This window comes from Chlorocebus sabaeus, chromosome 1, assembly GCF_047675955.1.
Source record: "Chlorocebus sabaeus isolate Y175 chromosome 1, mChlSab1.0.hap1, whole genome shotgun sequence".
Taxonomy (NCBI): Eukaryota; Metazoa; Chordata; class Mammalia; order Primates; family Cercopithecidae; genus Chlorocebus; species Chlorocebus sabaeus.
Window position 1 is genome coordinate 96,542,862 of NC_132904.1, and position 17,812 is coordinate 96,560,673.

At 37.3% G+C, this 17,812-nt stretch overlaps 1 protein-coding gene across 1 annotated transcript in view; it reads left to right on the forward strand.

Annotated features, from left to right (window-relative positions):
- CNTN5 (contactin 5) overlaps window positions 1-17,812 on the forward strand; it is a 1,322,079-nt gene that overhangs the window by 952,375 nt on the left and 351,892 nt on the right. The window contains exon 9 of the mRNA XM_038004871.2: window positions 5,737-5,839. Within this exon, the coding sequence (XP_037860799.2) occupies window positions 5,737-5,839 (103 nt within the window). The remainder of the gene's footprint in view (window positions 1-5,736; window positions 5,840-17,812) is intronic.

Sequence of the window (17,812 nt, forward strand, 5' to 3'; positions counted from 1 at the left end):
GAAATAATACCACACATCTACAGCCATCTGATCTTTGACAAACCTGAGAGAAACAAGAAATGGGGAAAGGATTCCCTATTTAATAAATGGTGCTGGGAAAATTGGCTAGCCATAAGTAGAAAGCTGAAACTGGATCCTTTCCTTACTCCTTATACAAAAATTAATTCACGATGGATTAGAGACTTAAATGTTAGACCTAATACCATAAAAACCCTAGAAGAAAACCTAGGTAATACCATTCAGGACATAGGCATGGGCAAGGACTTCATGTCTAAAACACCAAAAGCAATGGCAACAAAAGCCAAAATTGACAAATGGGGTCTAATTAAACTAAAGAACTTCTGCACAGCAAAAGAAACTACCATCAGAGTGAACAGGCAACCTACAGAATGGGAGAAAATTTTTGCAATCTACTTATCTGACAAAGGGCTAATATCCAGAACTTACAAAGAACTCAAACAAATTTACAAGAAAAAAACAACCCCATCAAAAAGTGAGCAAAGGATATGAACAGACATTTCTCAAAAGAAGACATCCATACAGACAACAGACACATGAAAAAATGCTCATCATCACTGGCCATCAGAGAAATGCAAATCGAAACCACAATGAGATACCATCTCACACCAGTTAGAATGACAATAATTAAAAAGTCAGGAAACAACAGGTGCTGGAGAGGATATGGAGAAATAGGAACACTTTTACACTGTTGGTGGGATTGTAAACTAGTTCAACCATTATGGGAAACAGTGTGACGATTCCTCAAGGACCTAGAACTAGAAATACCATTTGACCCAGCCATCCCATTACTGGGTATATCCCCAGATGATTATAAATCATGCTGCTATAAAGACACATGCACACGTATGTTTATTGTGGCAGTATTCACAATAGCAAAGACTTGGAATCAACCCAAATGTCCATCAGTGACAGACTGGATTAAGAAAATGTGGCACATATACACCATGGAATTCTATGCAGCCATAAAAAAGGATGAGTTTGTGTCCTTTGTAGGGACATGGATGCAGCTGGAAACCATCATTGTCAGCAAACTATCACAAGAACAGAAAACCAAACACCACATGTTCTTACTCATAGGTGGGAATTAAACAATGAGATCACTTGGACTCGGGAAGGGGAACGTCACACACTGGGGCCCATTATGGGGAGGAGAGATGGGGGAGGGATGGTATTGGGAGTTATACCTGATGTAAATGATGAGTTGATGGGTGCTGACGAGTTGATGGGTGCAGCACACCAACATGGCACAAGTATACATATGTAACAAACCTGCACGTTATGCACATGTACCCTAGAACTTAAAGTATTAAAAAAAAAAAAAAGTAACAACAATACCGAATCAATTTTAAGAATAGGTAGGGAAATCAGAAATTAAGTTTGAGGACTGCTTCACAAGAGCAGTCACAGATAGCTTCTAAACAGGATGCCTGGAGTCTTCCTATGGGGCTTACAAGTAAGAGAGCATTAAAGATAAACTTCATGTCATTAAAAACATTTGGCTGAGGTTATAGGTATCAACAGCAGACCACATCCTGCTATTCAAGTAGTTAGTAGAAACAACACGGGGAAGAAAGTTGACATGAAGAGGAAGTAAAAGAAAGGAACCTGGCAAGTATAGTATGGAGGGGCATGGGGAAATATTTTAAAATAAGCAGAGGAAACAAACATTATTGAGAAAGAGAGAAGTGCTTAAACATTTGTTTTGGGTGACATAATAGTGCTAACCACTCAATTCACTTGCTATTTGTCAGGTTCTTGATGTGCAGCAAATTTCAGACTAGAAGGTCATTGCAGGAGTTAGCCTCTTAGAATAGGACATTGTATTGATGATAATTCCCTTCTATGCCCTCAGTAAACAGATTAGAAAAATGAAACCCGGAGGTTTCATTGTCTAGGGTTTTCTGACCTGTCAGAGATGGTACAGACTAGACATTTAGTGAAGCCAGGTCTAGAAGCCAAATCTCTGTGATAAATACTTTAGTGACTTTTCTTCTGCTTTGCCAAAAAATTAAAAAAAAAAAAATACCACAACAAGCAAAGATAACCTTTCTGTCTTATGTGAAGTTAAACATTTTCCATCTAAACATATCCATATGCTTTCTTCAAAACTTATTTCAAAAGTTATGTAACAAATAAATAGATAAATATTTAAAAAATACATAATATGTTTTTCTCACCAAAGGTAGCCCTTTTTTCCCTTTTGCATGTCCAGTGTATATGACCTTCATATCTTATAGAATTTATCTTACTCTATTTGGATTTCTTCTTCTTTCCTCTCATTCCACACACATATGCAAAATAATTGTACAGAGAACTACATATGCACAAAGATGTATCCATGCTAATATGGTCACAAACATAGACACCCCCAAACACGTGCACAGTCTCCTCAGAGAAGCATCTGTGCCAAATCATAGCTGTTTTCTATGTGATACTTTACACATAGGGGGCTTCTAAAAGTTAATTTTTGGGGAAAATTTGCTCCAAGGCTATCTGATGGCACTAGCAATAGAATCCACCAGGCCTCAGTTATTACAGTGTTTTGTAATAGGTAAAAGCCATATCCAGTCTCATTGCTTCAGCTACCATCCCTAAATGACTGTGTTTTCCCCTGTCTAGAACTCATCCTGAGCTTCATTCTCTCATTTATACTGTGTGATCAGATACTTTCTTCTGAATATCTTGTAGGTACTTCAAACTCAATACCTCCAAATTGAAACTCATTAGCTTTTCTGCTTTAACTGTGTTCTTTTTACTTTTATTGACATTGCCCAATTCCCCAAGCTGCAAATTATAGTGTTATTATTGGCACTGCCCATGCCCTTATTCCTGTACCTCATTGTCTGCCAAGTTTTACCAATTCAGTTATTAATTGTTTTTTTCCCATCTAGTGCCCTTTGTCTGTTTTCATTACTGTTATTAAAGCTCAGGCCTTTATCTCGTATTACTGAAGTAATGTAATTGATTTATTTGTCTCTGCTCCAGTTTCACTATATACATCTCAGCATAATGCACCTGCCCTATTCAAAACCACTGTAGCTCCAAATTATTTACAGCTTAAAGACTAAATGTGTCACTCTGATAATCAAGGCTCTCTATTTTTTGGATTCCACCTGTTTTTCATTCCATCATTATATTTCTAAATTTATCTAATATCACTTCCCTTCAGATATTAAGATATTAGAAAAACTGATATTCCTATTAATGGTCATTTCCCATCTCTTTGTCATTGTGTTTTTTTTTTTTTATAGCTCCATTTACTCTCTCCTATCTTTTTCCCACTGACCCAAACCCTCATTATTCTTATGATCTCCTCAAATGTGCATGTATTAGTCTGTTTCCACACTGCTATAAAGAATACTTGAGACTGGTAATTCATAAAGTAAACAGACTTAATTGACTCACAGTTTCACATGGCTGGAAAGGCCTCAGGAAACTTACAATTGTGGCAGAAGGCAAAAGGGAGGCAAGGTACATCTTACATGGCAGCAGGAGAGAGAGAGGGATCATGGAAAACTGCCACTTTAAAAGTCATCAGATTTCATAAGAATTCCCTCACTATCATGAGAGCAGCATTGGGGAAACTGCCCCCATGATTCAATCACCTTCCACCAGGTCCCTGTTTTGACATGTGGGGACTACCATTTCAGATGAGGTTTTGGTGGGGACACAGAGCCAAACCATATCATTCCTACCCTGACCCCTCCCAAATCTCACATTCTTTTCACATTTCAAAACCAATCATACTTTCTCAACAGTACCCAAAATCTTATTCTAGCATTAATTCAAAAGTCTAAGTCCAAAGTCTCTTCTGAAAGAAGAATAGTCCTTTCCGCCTATAAGCCTGTAAAATCAAAAACAGATTAGTTACTTCCAAGATACAGGCATTGGGTAAATGTTCCCATTCCAAATGGGAGAAATCAGCCAAAACAAAGAGGCCACAGGCGACATGCAAGCACAAAACCCAGCAAGGCACTCATTAAATCTTAAAGCTCTAAAACAATCTCCTTGACTCCATGTCTCACATATTAGGCATGATGATGGAAGGCATAGGCTCCCAAGGACTTAGGCAGCTCTGCCTCTGTGGCTTTGCAGGGCACAGCCCCTCCAGCTGCTTTCATGGGCTGGTGTTGAATGCCTATGGCTTTTCCAGGTGCTCAGTGCAAGCTGTAGATCCACCATTCTGGGGTCTGGAGGATGGTGGCCATCTTCTTACAGCTCCACTAGACAATACACCAGTGGAGACATTGTGTGGAGGCTCCAAGCCCACATTTTCCCCTCTGCATTGCCCTAGTAGGGGTTCGCATTAGGGCTCTTCCCCTGCAGCAGACTTCTGCTTGGATATCTAGGTGTTTCCATACATCTTTGAAATCTAGGAAGAGGTTACCAAGCCTGAACTCTTGCCTTCTGAACACATGTAGGCCCAATACCACATGGAATTTGCCAACGCTTGGGGTTTGCACCTCTGTAGCAATGGCCTGAGCTGTATGTTGACCCCTTTTAGCCATGACTGGAGTTGGTGCAGCTAGGACACAGGACACCATGTCTTGAGACTGCACAGAGCAGCAGGGCCCCAGGCTGGCCATGAAACCATTTTTTCCTCCTAGGCTTCCAGGCCTGTGATGAGAAGGGCTGCTATGAAGATCTCTGAAATGCTGTGGAGACATTTTTCCCATTGCCCTTGCTATTAACACTCGGCTCCTCGTTACTTATGCAAATTTCTCCAGTGAGGTTTAATTTCTCAAAAAAAAAGGGGGAGTTTTCTTTTCTACCACAAGAAAAGGCCTCAGGAAACTTACAATTATGGTGGAAGGAGGAGAAGCAAGCATGTCTTATATGGTGGCAGGAGAGATGAGAGAGAGAAGAGGGGAAATTGCCACTTTTTTTTTTTTTTTTTTTTTTTTTTGAGATGGAGTCTCGCGCTGTCGCCCAATTGCCACTTTTAAAACTATGAAATCTTGTGAGAACTCTCTTACTATCATGAGAACAGCGTGGGGGCATCTACCTACATGATCCAATCACCTCCCACCAGGTCCCTCTCTTGACATATGCAGATTACCATTTGAGATATGATTTTGGTGGGGACATAGAGCCAAACCATATCAGTGCATAATACTTAATACCTCATTCATGGCAGTGATCACTTCTTATCTTTCATCACAGTAATTTGATAGAGAGCTTTTCTCCCATACTTGAGTATACAGTATGTTGTTTCTCTCTTTAAGAATATAGTTGCTGAGTGCTTGAGAGCACAACTGATTAATCTTTTGTTACTCCCACAATTTTTGGCAAAATTCCATGCATATTATAGATATTCAGCAAATATTAGACTTTATAAATGAATATTTGGCAATTATAAGGAAATGTTTATATCTTTTCTTATTTAAAAAATTAAACACATCTAAAATGGGAACTATTCATCTTTTTTTTTAGAACAATTAGTAACTGTACTACTAGTGTTGATTAACGTTTTCAATAATTATTACTTTAAATGATATTGAACATGCGTGTAATCTAGTCCTCAGGGAAAGACTAGGATTTCATCAAAATGATAGAGTCTAAGTGTACTACTTATTTCAGTACATTGAAAAATTTAACAATCATCAAACAGACATTAAGAACCAAACCACAGTGATTTTCAGTGTAACATCTCCAGGATTAAGAAGCAAATTGTAACATTCATTTGATGCTTAAAGGCTATTCTTTATTTCTAAGGTGTGATGGGAGAATATGAGCCGAAAATTGAGGTCCATTTTCCTTTCACGGTTACAGCTGCTAAAGGAACAACTGTTAAGATGGAATGCTTTGCACTTGGCAAGTAAGTACATGTTCTTCCATAATTAAACACAATTGCTTATTAAAATGTGACATATCTTATTTTGGGATCACTTATTTTGCTAGCTGTCATTTCCCCAGATGTTCCATGGTGGCTATTTATTTTTTAAAAGAAGTTCAAATCAGAATTGATGAAGTAATCAGTTACAATTATCTTCTAGGCATTTCTACGGACAGCAATTTCTATAATTCTGCTATTTTAACATAAAGAAAACTTCTTTAATGAATAAAAAGCTTTACAGCTTTACCTATATATCTTAAAATTTAAGTGTCATCTTTAAATTTCATTCAGTCATTATGTAAATAAAGAGGATAGAAAGGCAGAGTACTATCTGCTCCTCATGTATAGGATGTAGATTCTTATATGACATAATAAGACAGAAGATAAAAATTGTAAGGATAATAGTTACATAGTGATCCTATGTATTACCTTAGTATATCCTGAAATCATAACTTAATAGCACCAGCTGTCAATATGTACAAGGAATCATTTCACAAACAAGAGAGAGAATTTATATCACACCCTAATGCCTGCCATACTTAACGATTCTATTTCTGAGGGTTTACAGCCCAGGATATATAGTCGCTTGTCAATGATGTTTACAGTATAGGTACTGAGATCAGAGGCAGAAGTCGAATTTTGATTATATTTGATTATCGTATTATTTACTTTAAACGGAGTGTCGTGTTCTTTGTGTTTTAGGATGATAAGTCCTCTGTGTTCTTTCTAGACTCTATAATTATAATTTGCATAAATGTATGTCTATCACAGTTACTAATCATTTACCTTCAGTTGTAGTGAGCAAACCCCCACAATCTAACTATAAAGTACTTGGAAATAAAGCCAGCTACACAAATGTGATTATTAAAGTAGATTTAGCCTTAGGGTAAGGTAAATATTAGTAAATATGAAAAAAAAATCAGCTAGCTAAGGGAGATTTAGGGAATGAACACAGTAAACACCATGTGTTTTAATATCAAGAATGATTAAAATAAGACATATGTGAATTCTACTTTAAGTAGAAGCAACGTCATAATAGACTATAAGCAAAATGAATTGTTATGTGACCCATCTTTAAGCAAAAGATAGCCATAAGTAGAAATACATTTCAAAATGTAAAATGTATCTAAGAGGTATTTGGGCAGATATCTGAGGAAGACTTCTAAACCTAAAGATATTAGTTCAGTGCTTAAGATTGAATAACAGTTAAAACTCTGCTTTGTCACCATCTGCTGTTGTGTGTCAAGTAGGTCTGAAAATGTCTCCAGTAAGTAGCTCAATTCTGATAAATGCAAAAAATAATATATTCTGGCTTGAAGACAAGGGTTTTAGTGTATCCTGTAGTTAAATAATTCTTCAGTGCCAGAATTTATACTAAGGCTACAAACAAAGGGAGGTCATATTGTAAAACAAATTAGAAAACTAGACTTATAGGAAAAAAACAATATAAATATTTCCCCAGGCAAACTTACTTAATAAGTTAGATGTGGTTGCCTTTGGAAGCTGTGAAATATGTTTAGTAAATTGATGCTTAAAGTCTCTTTCATTCTAGGTAAGACTCAACAGCCAAATCACTAAATCACTTATGTTCTTTTAATATTTTATTTTCTTCAACCTCTCTACTCCTTTGATACCCAACTCTCAAAAGTAAATAAATAAAAGGGAATGTGAAGAAGACTGTTTCAGTCAAGAAGGTCTCTGTTTATCACTTGGTATCCTTCCTAAGAAATGTCACAATTATGGAAAAAAGAAACATGAAGAGATCTACCTCTACCTAAAGACCACCCTGCCACCCTCATGAAAATAAACAAGATCAAAGAAATAACATCTTGATGTGTGTTCATCCCTTTACAGCATATTATCTTGTGGTGTGGATCACCATTTCATCCCAACATGATCACAGCAAACTGCAAATTAATTCCTCAGCATCCGTGTGGCTCCTGCAGCTCACCTGAGCCTCTTCTCTCACTTCAACGAGCACATGGTGCTCTTGTGGGCCTTTGTCTGTTCCAAAAACTTTAGTGTCTGTCACTGGATATCATCAGGATCTTGCCACTCAGACTGTTTTTCCCCTCACTCTGTCCTAACCAAACATTACTCATAGAGTGTGATAACCAAATTCTAGAATGGAGCATGTCAACCTGTTTTGTTTTTGTTTTTATTTTTTTTTCCTTGTGACCTTTGCACTTGCATTTCTTATGCTGGGATTTCTTTCCCCTGATCTTTCCATGGGGGCTCTCACTTATCCTCTGGCCTCAATTTCAATATCACCCCTGAAACAGGCTGTCTATGAATGACCACCTCATCTAACTCACACCCATTATTCTCTATCTATGTACCTTTTTATCCCTTTTTTATAGTCCTTAACACAATTTTAAATTTTCCACGTAAGTGTTTCTCCATTTAAAACCATTTATCTGTGTCAGGATCCCAGATGTAAACAGGATCCAACTCAGATGTTTCAATAGAATTTAGTAAAGTGATGAGCTGAAGATCTCTGAGCAGGTTAAGAAGAACAAGAAGAAAAACTAAGACATGTATAAACTCCTGATAGCAATAACTCATTGTCATACATAATCCTGAAGGAGCAAGGGGGAGGAGAGAGTGTTTCCAGAACCAGGGAAACCAGGGAAAACTGAAGTGGGCCAGGGATCAACCAACGGGAGCTGTAATGACTGTTGCTATGAATAGACACAGCTTTTATATAAGAACACAGCTGAAGAAAGGATTAGGAAATTTATATCCTGATTTCTTTTTCCTCTTGCCTTCTCATGTCTTCTGGTGGCTCTTATGGCTGAAGTCAAAGAGAAGCCATTCTGCAAGCCTGGGGATGCAATTGTCAGTTCACAAGGCAAGGCAGAGGGTCTGCAGGGAACAAGAAGGTGACAGGCAAGAGAGGAAAATAGAATAGCCAGCACTTTCCCCACTCTTAGGCTTTAATCCCCAAGAAGGCAGGAATCATGACTGTATTCTTCACTTACATATTCCTAGTGCCTACCACAGCACCTGGCACATAGCATTCAGGAAGTAGGAATGAGTGAACTTCAAAATATTCCATTTACTTAATCTAATCAACTCTTTATTATTAACAGTTAATCAAAAATAAATAAGTTATTTATGCCTTATCCTGTCCCCCCCACAAATACATAATAGGTACTGTGCACCTGTATCTCCTGCTCTCTTATATTCTCTTATTTATATCCAAATTACATTGCTATACTTGCCTCTGCCTTTTCCTACCTATTCTTGCCTCACTCTATCATTTATCTTTGTTATCTTAGACCTATAATTCTCCAACTCTATTTTTTATTTTTACGGTAAGAACACTTATCATGACATCTACCTTCTTAATAAACTTGTAAGTGCTCAATACAATATTGCTGACTATAGGTACAAGGTTGGCAGCAGCAAATCTCTAGAACTTATTTATTTTGTGTAACTGAAGCTTTATTTTTATTTTATTCTCAAAGCATATTTTCATGTCCGAGTTGTACTTACTGTTTAACATGACAACCAAAAAACCTTTCTTGATCTACTATCTCTTAAGAAGGATTTGTTTGTTGGCTTTTTTGATGATAAGGATGAGAGAGATTTATCATATCTATAGAAGCTAGGGCAAAGGATGGAGTGAAAAATAATTAAATATCACAAAGTATAATATTTTATATAATAATAACTTGAGGGACAAAGAAGATCGTAAGTACAAAATCTTGCTATTTTCAACTTTACCTGCTCCCAGCCTTAGTGGAGTAATTCACATTTCCTACCAAAAATCACTATTTTTTTATCATGTTATTCATTGAACCAAATATGTTCCTAGATATATAGTCATTCCTTGGAGATATTTGAAGTTCAGTTCTAGATGCCATAATAATATATAAAGCAAATTTCACAATGAAGAAAGTCACATACATTTTTTGGTTTCCCAGAGCACACAGAAGTTATGTTTACACTATATTGTATGTTATTAAGTAGGCAATAGCATTCACATGCCTACCTTATGTACATACAACAATTTACACACCTTGATTTTAAAATATTTCATTGCTAAAAATTGCTCATGCTGATGTAAGTCTTCAGCAAATTATCATCTGTTTGCTGATGGCTGATGCTATTGACTGGTATGGGTGGTGACTGCTAAAGGTTGGGGTGGCTGTGACAATTTATTAAAAGAAGACAACAATAAGGTTTGTCACATTGATTGACTCTGTAGCTTATGATGCTGTTAGATAGCATTTTATCCACAGTAGAACTTCTTTCACAATTGGAGTCAGTCCTCTCTAACTCTGCCACCACTTTGTCAACCAAGTAGACATAATGGTCCAGATCTTTTGTTGTCATTTCAACAATGTCCACAGCATCTTTTCCAGGACTACACTCCATCTCAGAAAACCCCTTTCTTTGCTCATCCATAAGAAGCAACTCTTCATTTATTTAACTTTTACCATGAGATTTCAGCAATTCAGTCACATCTTCCTATTCCACTTCTAGTTCTTGTTGTCTTGCTGTTTTCATCACATCTGCAGTTACTTCCCCCACTAAAGTTATGAACCCCTCCAAGTTATCCATGAAGGTTAGAACCACTTCTTCAAAATTCCTATTAATATTTTGACCTATGAATCACAGCTGTTCTTCATGGTATATAGAATGGTGAATCCTCTCTAGAAGGTTTTCAATTTACTTTGCTCAGATCTATCAGTGGAATAATTATCTATGGAATCTATACCCTTTTAAAATGTATTTTGTAAGTCATTCTTAAGTCATTGGATTTGAAATTTGGAAATTAGTCCTTGACCCATGGGCTGCAAAATTGATTTTGTGTTAGCAGGCATGAAAATAACATTAATATTGCTGATCTACATCAGAGCTCTTGGGTAATGAGATGCATTGTCAATGGACAGTATTATTTTGAAAGTAATCTTTTATTCTGAGCAGTAGGTCTCAACAGTGGGCTTAAAATATTTAGTAAACCATGCTGTAAACATGCAGTGTCACCAGGCTTTGTTGTTCCATTTCAAGAACACAGAGTAGATTTAACATAATTCTTAAGGGCCCCATGATTTTCAAATTGATAAATGAGCATTGGTTTCAACTTCAACTTCGCCAGCTGCATTAGCCCCTAACAAGAAAGTTAACCTGTCCTTTGAAGTGTTGAAACCAGACGTTGACTTGTTTTTAGCTATGAAAGTCCTAGGTTGTATCTTCTTTCAAAATAAGGCTGTTTTGTCTACATTGAAAATCTGTTGTTTAGTGTAGTCATTTTCCTCAATTATCTTAGCTAGATTTTCTGAGTAACTAGCTGAAGTTTTCACATCAGCACTTGCTACTTCGCCTTCCACTTTAATGTTATAAAGATAGCTTCTTTCCTTAAACCTTATAAACCAGCCTCTGCTGGGTTCAAACTTTTCTCCTGCAGCTTCCTCACCTCTGTCAGCCTTCACAGAACTGAAGACATTTAGGGGCTTTCTGTGAGTTAGGTTTTGGCCTAAAGGAATGTTGTGACTGGTTTGATCTTCTACCCAGACCATTAAAACTTTCTTTCTGTCAGCAATAAATTGCTTTCTTATCATTTGTGTCTTCACTGGAGTAGCTCTTTTAATTTCCTTCAAAAACTTTTTTTTTTTCATTCACAAGTCGGCTAACTGAGCACAGGCCTAGCTTTCAGTCTGTCTTGGTTTTTGACATGCCTTCCTCATTAAGCTTAATTTCTAGCCTTTGATTTAAACTGACAGATGTGCTGCTCTTCCTTTCACTTGAACACTTAGAAGCCATTGTAGGGTTATTAATTAGCTGAGTTTTAATATTGTGTCTCAGGGAATAGGAAATCCCGAAGAAAGGGAGAGAGATGAGGGAGTGGCCGGTTGATGGAACAGTCAGAATACATACATTTATTAATTCAGTTTGCTGTCTTCTATGGTCATAGTTCACAGAGCTTCAAAACAGTTACAGTAATAACATTGAAAGATGACTAATCACAGATCATTTTAACAGACATAATAAAAAATTGAGATACTCCAAAAATTTCCAAACTGAGACACAGTGATGCTAAGTGAATGCAGGCTATTAGAAAAATTGTACCAGTAGATATGCTTGACATAGCATCGCCACGGACCTTCAATTTGTGAAAAACACAATGTCTGCAAAACACAATAAAGTGAAGTGCAATGAAATAATGTATGCCAGTACCTTCTCTCTTAAGAAAAAATAATTCACATATTAATTCAGAGGTGGTCAAAATGTAAAGGTTGGGCTTTGTGTAGCTCATTTCATAAATGTAATAGACTGAAGTGCCTTAAAGAACTTAGAACCAAATGCAGGTCTGCAAGCTCTGAAAGCCAACTATGTTCTAGGGACTGTCACATCATCCAGGATTTCCATAGTCTCTGTTCTCAAAGAAATTGCATTGTATCTTCAAATATTTTGCTGAATGTAATATTACACCTTGAGTCCAGTCTCAATCATTATGTAAACATCCGCTATGCACCTTGACCAAGCTGTCCTGTTAACAGTCAACCTTTATCTCCACAGAAATTCACTATCTACCTTTTTGGTTCCAAGTTTAATACTCGACAACCTAACAGCAGATGTTCTTCTTTTGAACTCTCTTTGGCCCTTGACATGATCTAATGAACCTTTGATAAGCCAAATTAGGAGATTTATTTGATTCTTAAAGAATCATACATTCAAACCATGTTAGAATACTGGTTCCTTTTGATTTCTCTTGGAAGGTACATTTAACTTTTTATGATCTGTCCTTAATGGTGTTCAGTTTTTGTCACTTCGAGGATGCATATTAGTGCAGCTATAATGCACAGATAATTTTTCAGTATATAAGCTTGTATCTTTCCTGTGTTAAGATAAAAGAAAACAAATAATTGTAGGTTATCAAATTTTACTGTATTTTGATATCACCCAAATTTACCAGCCGCCTGATTTGAAGTAAAAGGTCTGTTAAAAAGCTATATAAGCTACAAGCTTTCTCCTAAAAAAACTTCTACTTAAATCTGAATTTAGAAAAAAATCAGATGTTTTCTCTACAGGTTGCTGGAGCAGAGCACAACAAGAGTGTACGAGTTTACTCCTAGACATAGCTCTTAAAATAGAGTTGCACAAGGTTGAGTACAGAACTTATAAAGTGACTGTGACATGCTATATCATGCTATACTGTCTGTAAAGGTATTTCCCCAGAAAAAAAATGGGAAATGTTTCAAGAGAACCGATAGGGAAACAAAGGTATGTAAAGGCTTGGGTAACAAAGAAAAGTGTAAAAAAATGGAGGGGGATCAATTAGTTGGAAAGAAAAGACTGGTTTAGACATATGGAAGTTATTATCAAGAGATTGCTCACAAGCTGTTCTCCAGTTCCAACAAGGCAGGGAGGGAGTGAAATTCCAACAGTATGGGATTAAGCTAGAAGAATTAGATTGGGTGTAATATAGAAGTTCGTGACAAAACGAGTTGTTACAGGGAAACTGGATTATCAGGAGAGGCAGTAGAAACTCTTTGCCTGAACTGCTGTAAGAATATAATAATGTCCATTTGTCTTCTAATGATTTAGATGTAATGTTCCCTGAAAGGAGAGAAATGATCTGGGTCAGGATTGGAAAAGAAAATTTAAATATTTTCTTTTGTTGGCTGCCCATCCACACATTCTCAGGCTGAATATTAAGAGTGGAAGGATAGAATCAGGCAGACTTAATTAGTTGCCTTTTGGCAGTGACATTATTACATAACATTTCAAACTGATTGGTGGCATATCCAGAAAGTAGAAATGATGAGTGTTGACTTTTTTTGCTCAGCATTCAACCTAGGATCCTTAGTGAAAAGGGGGTTATCGTGGATATTTCCCAGGTCACCTTTTAAACACTAGGTACAATACTCTTGAAAGGGATTGAGAGATAAAGGGGTCAAGGGACAATGTAAGCAAGGAATCCCTTAGGACCCTAATAAATATTTCATTTCAGTGATTCTTTCTAAATGCAGTATATAATTAAATGTTGATGATGTTTTCAACTGGGTGTGTTAAGTGTTTAAGTCCAGCCCATACAAGTTGTTAACTAGTAACGCAGGGTAAAAATGAGAACTTTAAATTATGGAAAGTCAGTAACTACAGAAAGCAGTTACCATCTCTAGAGGTGAGGGGGGCAGGGGGAAAGAATTAGAATTAATAAAAATTAGAACCTCAGAGGTACCCCTAGGACCAACAATTCTGAGGAATGGTCGAAGTGGGACACAATGAAACTTCTCCTGGAAGTGTTGGGAAAAAATTTGAACTGTATTTTATTGCTGCTAAGGGAAGGATCCCCTGCTGAGGTGCCATTCAGGGGCTCTCAAGCTGACAAGAAGCCCCTGGGAAACCCACAGGAAATAACAAGGAAAGTGTTCCTTCTGGCTTCTTCAGGCTTACAGTCTCCCTACAGTGCCCTCTCCTGGCAGTGCAGAAATGTGGTTTTCAGAACGCTTGCCCCAGTACCACAAAGCCTACTAGAGGATGGTGCTGAGAGGTGGTCATTTAAAAACTAGCACCAGTTCCACTTGACATTTTCAAATCCGTCTCTTAATCAACTGCACCCCTTCCTATACCTCAGTCGTACTGGCTTTTCCACGTCTGCGGCTCTGTGACCCAGTTTCCTCGGTCTAAAATATCCTGCCCCACAATCCTATTCTGTAAGGCTTAGGTCAAATGCCCCTCCTCCATTCATCCTCCCTGCTTTTCTTGAGCTCCCGTCTCTTACCTTTCAGTGTGACCACCTACATTTCACTATTTAGCCTGCCCCACTGTAACAGTCATAGATATCTGTCTTCTTTAGTGTGCTGAATTTTTGGTTCCCTAGAGCATTATTAGATGCAGCAGGTGCTGAATATGTACACTGAATTGAATTCAGGTATGAGAAATGTGGTTGATCTTTCACAACAGGAAGTATGTTATTGACTTTGGTTTAGCCATACAGATGTCTCTAGATGCTTTTCACATGTTTTGGCCTTGAAAATTCTTACCACATTTACATTAGCTATAGTTTTCTGGCAAGTTTCATTTCACCTTGTGACCTTTTACAGACCCCAGAAAGATGACTACATATGTCAACTCGCCTCCAACAAAAAAGAAGTAAAATCTGGTCACTGATGCTTCAATGACCCAATACACAAGGGCAAACAGGGTTACTCTGTAATAAACAAAGCCATACACTATAAAGCAACATCAGTTTATCCACAACGACAGGCCTGCAAGCTAATAGTGTTACAGGCAGATTTTCTCTTTTTTTCTCCCTTTTTAAAAAATTTTACATGTTTCTTATCTTGCTTTTACAGCCATTAACACACAATCAGATCAGCTGTGCTCAAAAGGCCTTGAACCTGTTACTGTAATAATTATGTGAATGACCTTTTCAAACTCATCTGAAATCTTGTGGTGAGGTGGGAGGGAAGAACACATTCAATTTCCTGCCCTTTTTAGTTCCTGCTTATCTCTCTTTCAGAAACCATTTACAAATAGTCTTTTGTTACACTCCATCAAATGCCTATTAGGGAACCAGGATATTAAGTATTATTTTTCTCTTTTTGTATGTTTATTGCAAATAAAAAGCCACTAGTTATCAATTCATAAACTTATTTTTGCTGTAGTTTATGTTTTCCTTTCCTCACCTCTTAGCTAAGCTGTCTCAAATGGCTACTCTTGTGTCCCATTGTAACTGTGAGAATGACAAATATTCCTCTGAGACTTCCCACAGTGTGCAACTGGCAAACGTTCCTGAAAGAACCTTCTCTTTAGTTACAGATTGATGATTTATTAATACTGTTTATTTGGAGCTGCTAGTCGCTAAGGACTGTAGGAATTAAAAATGAATTGGAGTTATGTGGTATTTGTCTATCAAACTAAAATCAAATTACTTAATCATTAGGTTGACAGAAGATCTGGGGACAGGAGTCAGTCTCTGGGTGTTGGAATCAATAAACATTTAGGCCTCACAGGAAAGTGGTACATTACAGAATCAAGAAAATTGCCATTGTGAACTATTGCTTGCTTTAGTATGGTTGAGATGAAGGACACATCCTCATTTCAGATGCTACCCAGAGGTGATGGATCCTAAAAGAACCTTAAGGATTACATAACCCAACAAACATGAATTTGTAAATGGAAAACAGACTTCTCAAGGAATGGCTACACATGTGGATGTACTGCCCAGGCAGTTTTGATGCATCTTCCTGTGATATTCTTGACATATTCAACATTCTTTCATAGGGCAAACTATTGAAGGAAATGCTTTATTTAATCAAAACCACAATGAGATAACATCTCACACCAGTTAGAATGGCGATCATTCAAAAGTCAGGAAACAACAGGTGCTGGAGAGGATGTGGAGAAATAGGAACACTTTTACACTGTTGGTGGGATTGTAAACTAGTTCAACCATTATGGAAAACAATATGGCGATTCCTCAAGGATCTAGAACTAGATGTACCATATGACCCAGCCATCCCATTACTGGGTATATACCCAAAGGATTATAAATTATGCTGCTATAAAGACACATGCACACGTATGTTTATTGCAGCACTATTCACAATAGCAAAGACTTGGAATCAACCCAAATGTCCATCAGTGACAGATTGGATTAAGAAAATGTGGCACATATACACCATGGAATACTATGCAGCCATAAAAAAGGATGAGTTTGTGTCCTTTGTAGGGACATGGATGCAGCTGGAAACCATCATTCTTAGCAAACTATCACAAGAACAGAAAACCAAACACCGCATGTTCTCACTCATAGGTGGGAACTGAACAGTGAGATCACTTGGACTCGGGAAGGGGAACATCACACACCGGGGCCTATCATGGGGAGGGGGGAGGGGGGAGGGATTGCATTGGGAGTTATACCTGATGTAAATGACGAGTTGATGGGTGCAGCACACCAACATGGCACAAGTATACATATGTAACAAACCTGCACGTTGTGCACATGTACCCTACAACTTAAAGTATAATAATAATAAATAAATTTAAAAAAAAATACTTATAGGCTTTTACACTCAGAGGTGTTATCTATTTTCAGGGAAACAGGACAAATTTATTATTCACATTTAGAGTCAAAGTTAACTGGAATCACATTTCCAGCTTTTCCACGGCTGCCCTAGAACTAGTTAACCTGCCTCAGGAGAGAAACTATATACATGTGCAAGGCCAAACAGCTAACAAGTGTAGCCTATAGAGGCAGAACTGGATCCCCTGATGCTAATCAATAGTATTCTCAGTTTACCATTTTTCAGTTGCTAAGAGTAATTTTTACTTTGTCACAGCAAACATTATATTCTGAATGCACTGAAGCATCTCAATGAGTGAGAATTAGGAATCTTAGTAGGCAAGACAAGTTAACAAGAACATGAAGCAAAATATAATCCCCAAATTGTAAGATTTTTACTTGGATTCATTTAGACTTATCCAACAGATTTCTTTCAAGTTAATCTCCCATGAATTTCCATGGAAAAGTTTCTTCCACTGGGATGGTAGTAAGATCAGCAACTATTTGGATGCTGAGATTCCAAAACAGGATATAAAGAATTAGTATATTAAAAGAATGAAGTCATGCCTTTTTCAGCAACATGTACATAACTGAAAGCATTATCTGGAGTGAAACAACTCAGAAACAAAGACAAATACCACATGTTCTCACTTATAAATGGGAGCCAAATAATGTGTACACATGGGCATATGGTGTGAAGTCATAGTCAGTGGAGACTCAGAAATGTGGGAGGGTGGGAAGGGGGGACAGATGAGAAATTACTTAATGAGTATAAGGTACATTAGTCAGATGACGGTTACACTAAAAACCCAGACTTCACCACTACACAATATATCCATGTAACTACACTGTACTTTTACCCCTTAAACTTACACAATAATAAAAAGGACTTAGTATATCCCTCAGAAGTTTCTAATTTTATTGTATCCCACACC